At 46.4% G+C, this 10,502-nt stretch overlaps 1 protein-coding gene across 6 annotated transcripts in view; it reads left to right on the top strand.

Moving 5' to 3' along the window:
* The window catches only part of LOC106576558 (collagen alpha-1(VII) chain), a 146,762-nt gene that overhangs the window by 9,648 nt on the left and 126,612 nt on the right, over positions 1 to 10,502 (top strand). For all 6 annotated transcript variants that reach the window (XM_045722263.1, XM_045722262.1, XM_045722265.1 and 3 more), the window contains exons 3-7: positions 3,857 to 4,037; positions 4,457 to 4,616; positions 5,569 to 5,662; positions 8,864 to 9,037; positions 9,898 to 10,061. In XM_045722263.1, coding sequence (XP_045578219.1) covers positions 3,857 to 4,037; positions 4,457 to 4,616; positions 5,569 to 5,662; positions 8,864 to 9,037; positions 9,898 to 10,061 — 773 coding nt within the window. The remainder of the gene's footprint in view (positions 1 to 3,856; positions 4,038 to 4,456; positions 4,617 to 5,568; positions 5,663 to 8,863; positions 9,038 to 9,897; positions 10,062 to 10,502) is intronic.

Genomic DNA, 10,502 nt, shown 5'->3' with positions numbered 1-10,502 from the left:
TCTCCTCTCTCCATCCTGTCCTTCTTCTCCTCTCTCCATCCTGTCCTTCTCCTCTCTCCATCCTGTCCTTCTTCTCCTCTCTCCGTCCTGTCCTTCTTCTCCTCTCTCCGTCCTGTCCTTCTTCTCCTCTCTCCATCCTGTCCTTCTCTCCTCTCTCCGTCCTGTCCTTCTTCTCCTCTCTCCATCGTGTCCTTCTTCTCCTCTCTCCATCATGTCCTTCTTCTCCTCTCTCCATCCTGTCCTTCTCCTCTCTCCGTCCTGTCTTTCTTCTCCTCTCTCCATCCTGTCCTTCTTCTCCTATCTCCGTCATGTCCTTCTTCTCCTCTCTCCATCCTGTCCTTCTCCTCTCTCCATCCTGTCCTTCTTCTCTCTCCGCCCTGTTCTTCTAATTCTCTCTCCGTCCTGTCCTTCTTCTCCTCTCTCCTTCCTGTCTTTCTTCCTCTCATGCTCCATCTATCTGTTTCAGACACAAGTGCTAGACTAAATAATGTCTGTATGTCCAGTATGTCTAGACACCTGGATGGACTAGGCAGGTAGACAGTGATGCAGACTCAGTCACTCTTCCATCTTTAGACAGGGCATTCTGAACATCTGGGAGCCTCCTGTTCACCACTGTCTGTCAGACTAGAGTCCAATGTCAAATCTTGGCCTTAGGTTTGGTACTGTACATCACACCTGGGTCAAATACATATGTCAAATCTGTTCAAATACTTTAGCTGGGCTTCATTTGGTTTGTCCGGTACATCAGAACCAATGGCATAGTCCCAAAAGTGCAAACTCCAAGCTAAATCAAATGCATGTCTGCTAGAGGTTTACTGTACACAGCTTCAGATGTTCTTGGATGCCATGGAAGGTTCAATTAGCCAATCAACTGGCTAAGGTAAACTCTCGGGGTGGAATCTGATTGGTAGCCAGTGATGCATTTTTTTTTTTAACTTTCCAACTATTGGAATGAAACAACATTTGTGCAACACCTAACAACCTCGCTGAGAGGTTCTGACCTGTCAGTGTAATGGCTAAGGTGCTGAGGTTGAGTCCTGGTCAGGCAGTACTATAGTTTTATGCTTACGGTGTTTGACTGACAGAAGGCTTTAGAGTGGTCTTGATTTAAACCCCAACGTCACTGACTCTCATGTTCTGTGAGATTAAATGCATTTAAATAAAAAAAAATGTTTAATGTTACCTTTTTCCCAAAGTAGAACTTAGATGGTGTGCAGATGGAATTTTGTGAAATACGCCAGCCTGGTTGGCAGCTGTGTTGAAACTAGAGAAACCAACTCCAGACTATAGCCTGTATGGAAAGGTACCATTGGAGGAGTGACTGTTGCCATTCTTGGGGCTTGTTCTGTTTTGTCAAAGATTCACACATGGATCCAAGTTATTATGTTCCAGTATTAGAATGTAGTGAACAATGAATAGACTATGACTGTACTGTATTGTTAGATGATGATATGTAGCAGCTAGGTGGACAACAGTGGACAGGTACTGAACTATAATGACCCTTCACCATGTGTTGTCTAGCCATTCTAGACATGTGGTTCTCACCTGCCAGTACAGACACAGTATACAGTCTGGACAATTTATCTTTTCCCCTCAGTCTGTCTATCTGGACAATTTATATGTTTCCTGTCTGTCTGTCTGTCTGTCTGTCTGTCTGTCTGTCTGTCTGTCTGTCTGTCTGTCTGTCTGTCTGTCTGTCTGTCTGTCTGTCTGTCTGTCTGTCTGTCTGTCTGTCTGTCTGTCTGTCTGTCTGTCTGTCTGTCTGTCTGTCTGTCTGTCTGTCTGTCTGTCTGTCTGTCCGCCAATCCCCCAGTCCGTCCATCTGTCTGTCCGTCCGTCAATCTGTCAGTGTATTCTTTGCTGTTTCTCTGCTGCTGTGTTCCATAGTTCTCTTCCTCCATTTGGAGGGTAAACCGTTCACACTGACACTACATATTACACTAAACGAATGGAAGAACTTTCCGTGCCCTGGCGTGGTTTGCTGCCTTTGTGAAGCTCGACTTAGGAACCGTGCTCAGTCATGACTCACACTGTCGTTTCCCATGACCTGTAAAGTTTTAGCATGCGTCACAGCCTCATTACATGGCAGTGTGGCCAGAGGCAGTGGAGGCAGTATGTCGGTGTAGTCCCCAAAACGCTTCCCTGTGATACTTAGTCTCCTGACTGTAGAATGGAGGATATAGTTTTGTGAGCAGGAGCAGAGTGCTGGTCCGCGTTGAGCCGGGGACAGATGTCACCCCCGCTGAATCCTGGGATGGCGGCCAAGGAAGGGTAGGATAAAAGAGGAGAGAAAAGCGAGGGAGGACAAGGGGAAAGGAGAGAGGCTGAGTTATCACATAGAGCACAATCACTGGACCGTATCGTCTATTCCCTGTTGTAATCTATTCTGTCACGGTTATACTGGGGCACTGACAGGGACAATGTGTGTGTAGACTGTGTGTGCGTGCGTGTGTGTGTGTGTGCGTGTGCGTGTGTGTGTGTGTGTGTGTGTGTGTGTGTGTGTGTGTGTGTGTGTGTGTGTGTGTGTGTGTGTGTGTGTGTGTGTGTGTGTGTGTGTGTGTGTGTGTGTGAGAGAGAGTGTGGCTAATATGGCAAGTAATACGGTTCATATAGTGGGTGTGTCCACAAACAAACGCACACATTTACACCCATTACCATTCAAACAGGTGTGCATCTGTTCAAGTGTGTGTGGTTATGCAAAGAGACCCAACACCTATTCAACCGCCCGGTGTGTGTTTGAGCGGACGCGGGGGCTGGCCCCACTTTAGGCTGTTTATGTTGTTATTCCAAGCCTTCCTCTTCGCTGTACTAAAATGTTATTGCTGGACTGCTCAGAATATTGATGGTCTCAACGCCTCACCTGTGTGCCATTAAACATTCATAGGAGCCTTGTGGTGCGCTGTCTGTGACAGCAGAAGGTTGGCCACGGAAATGTATTACCTGCCGAGGCTGGTAGCCTAGCGGTTAAAAGTGTTGGGCCACTAACTGAAAGATTTCTGGTTCAAATCCGCAAGGTGGAAAAATCTGCTGTTCTGCCCCTGAGCAAGGTAGTTAACCCCGAATAACAACTGCTCTTCAGGCACCGGTGACTACGATTAAGGAAGCTCCCTGCACCTCTTTGAATCAGAGGGTTTGGGTTAAATGTGGAAGGTTGTGCAACTGACTAGGTAACCCCTTCCCTATTTGATGGAGGTATACTGCCACCTAGTGGTAGAATGGGGAAACACTGTTTGGAGAGGAGCAGGGTGAAGTTGGCCCGAGATGCTGATTGTGGGTCAGTTTTGCATTTCCACCGCTAACGGTTGTTAGCTTCCAATTGGCTCATTCATCCCCCTCCTCTCCCCTGTAAATATTCCGCAGGTTGTTGCTGTAAATGAGAATGTGTCAAATAAAGGTTAAATAAAACTTCACCCTGGAGCGTGGACAGATCAGCTGAGTTGGTGCTTGATTTAGCCAGTATTTGTAGCAGTTGAAAATGTTGGTCCTTTTCTGGTTCCACAGAGAAGGAAACATGAGAGGAACAATAGGTGAAATAAAGCTACATTAAATGAAGGAGGCTTTGGAATTCAGTTTTAATAAAGACAGCCTTTTTCTTCTTTGTTTTGTCTTCTCTTCTGAAATGAACAGGTGCCAACACTCAGTTAATCTGGCCTTTATTGTTCCCCGAGGCTGAGAGAAATCCCACTCAACTAAAAGATGCAATGGAATGGGTGCAGAGACGTACATCTTCTCATGCTGAATACAGACTGATATACAGACATCCCTGTAGGACATCTGGAATCTTCCAACCCGAATTTTGGGAAATGTAATGGAATCTTGCAACACTAAACCAGTCATATATCTGCTCTTCCCCCAGCATGTCGGACGGCGGAGCCTGCAGACCTAGTGTTCTTGGTGGATGAGTCGTGGGGCGTGGGCCAGACCAGCTTCTCCAGGGTTAAAGACTTCATCTCGGCCATCATTAATTCCTTTCAGGACAGCGTGGTGGGGCCCGAGGGCATCCGCTTTGGAGTCACCGTCTACGGAGATATACCCAGGTCTATATGGCTAGGTCTGCAGGGTTGGGCAATGTTATCCGCAAAGGTTACTTAGGAACATTTATGTATTTGCATAAACATTCCTTTACCCCTCTCCCCAGGGGTAAGAAATCTGGCCCTGCAGGCTTTGGTACACCTAATTAACTAGTCATAGTCTTCAATAAGCCAATAATTGGTGTTACTGCTTTGGCTTTGTCTAAAACATCTTCAGTGAATTCCTAAAGATTTTTTCCTAACTTCACTCCAGAGTTGCAAAGAAGCTCAGGGACTTTTGCTCTGTCTGTATTAGGCCATGTTAGGCTCCATAGCTGATCAGTTTAGACTGGCTGATCAACCCAGGAATGACTCTTCTGCTCTCTCTTTCTCTCTCTCTTTCTCTCTCTCTCTCCCTCTCTCTCGCTCTCTCTCTCTCTCTTCAGGATGCGCATCGCCCTGACAGACTACAGTAGTCTCGAGGAGGTCCTGAGGGCAGTAAAGGACCTCCCCTTTGAAGGCGGGGCCAGTCGAACGGGCGACGCCCTCCAGTTCCTGGTGGATTATGTCTTCAGTGCGGCTATCACCAGGGACAACACCCCCAAGGTTAACTACTGTGCATCTCAGGAGATTGCTATATGTGGTTCCTGGGATGTTAAGCACTTCTCCAGGTGTTGTGAGATCTGATAGTTAGCAACCACAGGTGGTTGGTGGCACCTTTATTTGGGAGAACAGGCTCGTGGTAATGACTGGAGTGGAATCAGTGGGATGGTATCAAATACATCAAACAAATGCTTCCCAGTTGATTGATGCCATTCCATCTGCTCTGTTCCGGACATTATTTTGAACAACTGCACTTCTCCTTGAAGTGTTATACTGCACTATCCCAGCTGCACCTGGTATAACATGTCAGTCATTGAGATTCTTCACAGCCCTGCAAGTCACACACACACACACACACACACACACACACACACACACACACACACACACACACACACACACACACACACACACACACACACACACACACACACACACACTGCAAGTCATGCTGAACCCCAGCTGATGTGGCAGAGAGAGAGAGCAGGATTAGGCTGACACACACCATAGCCACATCAGGTGCATATTGATGTGCTCTCACCCCCTCCTCCCCTCCTCCCCCTTACCCTCTCCCCCCACCCCCATCGATTGGGGCCTTAACTTTCGACGAACTGCAGTGAATTTTTCTAAATGGGGAATTATCATTCCGCAGTGTTTTAAGTTGCACACTGCGTTATTGCATTATGCATGCAATTATGAGTTAAAACATGTCAAATATCTCTAAGGACAGGGCTTGTTTTTTGAATGCATGGTAATGTGGTATTTCCAATGAGGGCAAGTGTACTCCCTACGAAGGAAGATCTAGTTAATCTAGTAGAGCAGGTCTAGTTTGTCTAGTTCTATGCAATTGTGTGTCGCTATTGGAAAGACCCTTGCAGTAAATACGGATTGTAGTTGTATATTCTGGTAGATCTGTAACATAGAGCTAGTTTGATTAGATTTTCCATGTTTGCAGATTGCTGTCCTGATCACAAACGGCCGTTCGGATGACCAGGTGGATGGGCCGGCCAAGGCTGTCACAGACAGTGGGATCTCTATCTACGCAGTGGGTGAGTCTGTAACGCTGGGATTGTATATTCATACCACATCCCTGCAGCGTCCTGGAGATTCTATCCAGCTTACCTATCTGCTGTGCCTTAGGCGAAAAATGAATGTGGTATTCATGGTATATCATTGAAGTGTGTGTGCGTGTGCCTGCGTGCATTTGCAAGTGTGTGATTATGTGTGTGTTGAGCCTACGTGTGTGATTATGTGTGTGTTGAGCCTACGTGTGTGATTATGTGTGTGTTGAGCCTACGTGTGTGATTATGTGTGTGTGTTGAGCCTACGTGTGTGATTATGTGTGTGTGTTGAGCCTACGTGTGTGATTATGTGTGTGTGTTGAGCCTACGTGTGTGATTATGTGTGTGTTGAGCCTACGTGTGTGATTATGTGTGTGTGTTGAGCCTACGTGTGTGATTATGTGTGTGTTGAGCCTACGTGTGTGATTATGTGTGTGTGTTGAGCCTACGTGTGTGATTATGTGTGTGTGTTGAGCCTACGTGTGTGATTATGTGTGTGTTGAGCCTACGTGTGTGATTATGTGTGTGTGTTGAGCCTACGTGTGTGATTATGTGTGTGTGTTGAGCCTACGTGTGTGATTAGTGTGTGTGTTGAGCCTACGTGTGTGATTATGTGTGTGTTGAGCCTACGTGTGTGATTATGTGTGTGTTGAGCCTACGTGTGTGATTATGTGTGTGTTGAGCCTACGTGTGTGATTATGTGTGTGTGTTGAGCCTACGTGTGTGATTATGTGTGTGTTGAGCCTACGTGTGTGATTATGTGTGTGTGTTGAGCCTACGTGTGTGATTATGTGTGTGTGTTGAGCCTACGTGTGTGATTATGTGTGTGTTGAACCTACGTGTGTGATTATGTGTGTGTGTTGAACCTACGTGTGTGATTATGTGTGTGTGTTGAGCCTACGTGTGTGATTATGTGTGTGTTGAGCCTATGTGTGTGATTATGTGTGTGTGTTGAGCCTACGTGTGTGATTATGTGTGTGTGTTGAGCCTACGTGTGTGATTATGTGTGTGTGTTGAGCCTACGTGTGTGATTATGTGTGTGTGTTGAGCCTACGTGTGTGATTATGTGTGTGTTGAGCCTACGTGTGTGATTATGTGTGTGTTGAGCCTACGTGTGTGATTATGTGTGTGTTGAGCCTACGTGTGTGATTATGTGTGTGTGTTGAGCCTACGTGTGTGATTATGTGTGTGTTGAGCCTACGTGTGTGATTATGTGTGTGTGTTGAGCCTACGTGTGTGATTATGTGTGTGTGTTGAGCCTACGTGTGTGATTATGTGTGTGTGTTGAGCCTACGTGTGTGATTATGTGTGTGTGTTGAGCCTACGTGTGTGATTATGTGTGTGTTGAGCCTACGTGTGTGATTATGTGTGTGTTGAGCCTACGTGTGTGATTATGTGTGTGTGTTGAGCCTACGTGTGTGATTATATGTGTGTGTTGAGCCTACGTGTGTGATTATGTGTGTGTTGAGCCTACGTGTGTGCATCTGTGTATCAGTCACTGTGCATCCGTAAGTGTTTTAAGTACTGCATATTGCTTACACTTCATGCACTCCATGACCTATCTACGCGTGTGACTGCATACAGTACATAGACATAGAGTACATAGACATACAGTACATAGACATACAGTACATAGACATACATTGACATGTGCAGTGAGAGTGCCTCTGCTCTCCTCAGCCCAGAGACAGGAAATAATTACAGCTCATTAGCCAGTGGTGAGCTAATTACAGTGATTTTTCATCAGGCTTTTCTGTGCCCCCCCCCCCCTCCCACCCCCACTGACACAGAGGCCGGGTCCTGGTATTCATCATTCCCATAGAGGGAAGCATCAGTCTGATCAGCTAGCTTCTCTCTATCTCACACAGCTGGACAGAGCCAGTTAACACAGTACACTACACAGTACACTACACAGTACACTACACAGTACACTACACAGTACACTACACCACCAGAGCAGGGGGGAGGTGATCAGTCAGCGCCTTATGATGTGTCTGTGGAGGGAGTTATCTGTGTGTGGGGATAGGGGGATTGTGTGTGTGTGTGCATGCACGTGTGTGTGTGTGTGTGTGTGTGTGTGTGTGTGTGTGGGCATGTGAGCGTGTGTGTGTGTCAGGATATATCTCTCATCTCAACACATTGCGTGAGCTCCATCACTCTAAACCCCTTGACACTCTAATAGTATGAGCAGTTAACACAACATTGTGTCTCTCTAATAGTATGAGCAGTTAACACAACATTGTGTCTCTCTAATAGTATGAGCAGTTAACACAACATTGTGTCTTTCTAATAGTATGAGCAGTTAACACAACATTGTGTCTCTCTAATAGTATGAGCAGTTAACACAACATTGTCTCTCTAATAGTATGAGCAGTTAACACAACATTGTGTCTCTCTAATAGTATGAGCAGTTAACACAACATTGTGTCTTTCTAATAGTATGAGCAGTTAACACAACATTGTGTCTCTCTAATAGTATGAGCAGTTAACACAACATTGTGTCTCTCTAATAGTATGAGCAGTTAACACAACATTGTGTCTTTCTAATAGTATGAGCAGTTAACACAACATTGTGTCTCTCTAATAGTATGAGCAGTTAACACAACATTGTGTCTTTCTAATAGTATGAGCAGTTAACACAACATTGTGTCTCTCTAATAGCATTTGGAATGGAACAAGATTCCCGTAATGCCCTGTACAGTACTTTGTCATGACAAATAGACACTATGATAGATCAATGCTAACTAATGAACAAAATGAATAGATAGCTATACTAGACAGGAGCAACTAGGACAGAATGGATCAACTCTCTAGTAGTTCTGAAAACAGATATTGTTTTTTTGCATTGCTGAATGCTATTGTGGTGCCATATTGGATGTACTGAAAAAATCATATAGATTTTACAACTATGTCCATTCTAACTTGTATATTTCTATGCTTGCTGTGGGGCGGCAGGCAGCCTAGTGGTTAGAGCGTTGGGCCAGTAACTGAAAGGTTGCTGGATCGAATCCCCGAGCTCACAAGGTAAAAATCTGTTGTTCTGCCCCTGAACAAGGCAGTCCATCCTTCTTTCTCTCTCCCTCCATCCTTCTCTCTCTGTCTTTCTCTCCCACTTCTCCCTCTTGTTCTTAACTTTTTTGCCTAGTTAAATAAAGGTTAAATAAATACAAATAAAAATGCTTCTCCTAGGGGTGAGAGGAGCCGACGAATCAGAGCTGCGCAGGATTGTGACTGAGCCCCACGAGGAACACCTGATGCTAGCCGCTGACTTCTCTCTCCTGGATGCTCTCCTGCCCAAACTGTCCCGAAGAATCTGTTTCACCGCCTCTGAACCCCCACGCCCCGTCAAACACACCCCGGCCGGTGAGAATTAGTTCCAACCACTGATCCAGGATCAGATTGCTCATCTCCAATCGTAACCCTAACCATTACAGGGGTGAAAAGAATCTGATCCTTTATCAGTGGTTGAGGGCAACTTCGAAAGTACCTACTGCTGAGAATGCCCAGAGATGTTCTGCTATGCAGGTATCTTTGTGTAGTGTGGCTAGATGTCAGCTGTACTGCCCATGGTTATTGTATATGCGTATATATTTAAACATGTTATTTTGTTTAGTGTTGTCTGGTACGTACTTTGTATGCTCTTTATGTTTTAACCCCTTTATGTTTCAATCTCTGTTTCTCTCTCCCTCATCCTTTTCTCCCTCTCTCTACCCCTCCATCCTTCTCTCTCTGTCTTTCTCTCTCCCTCCATCCTTCTTTCTCTTTCTTTCTCTCCCCCTCCATCCTTCTCTCTCCCTCCATCCTTCTCTGTCTTTCTCTCCCCTCCCTCCTTCTCTCTCTGTCTTTCTCTCTCCCCCTCCATCCTTCTCTCTGTCTTCCCCCTCTCTCTGTCTTTTTCTCCACCTCCATTCTTCTCTCTCTGTCTTTTTCTCCCCCTCCCTCATTCTCTCTCTTTTCTCTCCACCTCCATTCTTCTCTCTCTGTCTTTTTCTCCACCTCCATCCTCCATCTTTCTCTTCTTATTCGTCAAGCCCGTTTATCTCCATCCACCTCTCCTTCCTATCCCCATTCTTCTCTCTCTCCTCTCCCCCATCTTTCCCCCACCCATCCTTCTATCTCCCCTCCCTCACCCCCGTCCTTCTCTCTCTCCTCTCCCCCATCTTTCTCCCCACCCATCCTTCTATCTCCCTCACCTCCATCTTTCCCTTCATCTCCCTCCCCAGTGGAGGAGCGTGTGGTGGGTCCCCGGGACCTCCAGGTGAGTGAGCTAGCCTACAGTAGTCTGAGGCTGACCTGGAGCCAGGCCACGGGGGACGTCACCGGCTACCGCCTCCTGGTCACCCCCCTCAGTCCCAAGGGACAGCTGCTGCCCAGCCTGCAGACACAGGTGAAGGGGAGTGGGGGTGTTTAGAGGTTGAGGTGTTGTGGTAATAACGGGGGCTAAATGCTGAATGCCATTTCAGACGATGGGCTAAAATAGAATATTAGGAGTCAAACCACCTGGGTAAAGTGCCTGGAATTGAATTGAAGCAGGAATTGAATTGAAAACACTGGAAATGTAATTGAGTCAAAATACTGTTGGGAGGGTAAGGAGGGAGCTGAGATAGGTGAACCTGGTAGGGGGGGTGGAAGGTGGGTAAGGTGGCAGGGGGATGGGATGTGAGAGGTGACAGGATATTGGGCCCAGGACCAGATGGTGCTGAGTACAGACACAGAGACTGACCACAGCAGGATACTGCTAGATAGAGGTGTGTGTGTGTGTGTGTGTGTGTGTGTGTGTGTGTGTGTGTGTGTGTGTGTGTGTGTGTGTGTGTGTGTGTAGCTAGTA

Source organism: Salmo salar, chromosome ssa07 (assembly GCF_905237065.1).
Source record: "Salmo salar chromosome ssa07, Ssal_v3.1, whole genome shotgun sequence".
Lineage (NCBI taxonomy): Eukaryota > Metazoa > Chordata > Actinopteri > Salmoniformes > Salmonidae > Salmo > Salmo salar.
The sequence above is the reverse complement of the archived record's forward strand: the minus strand, read 5'-3'. Positions and strand labels throughout refer to the sequence as shown.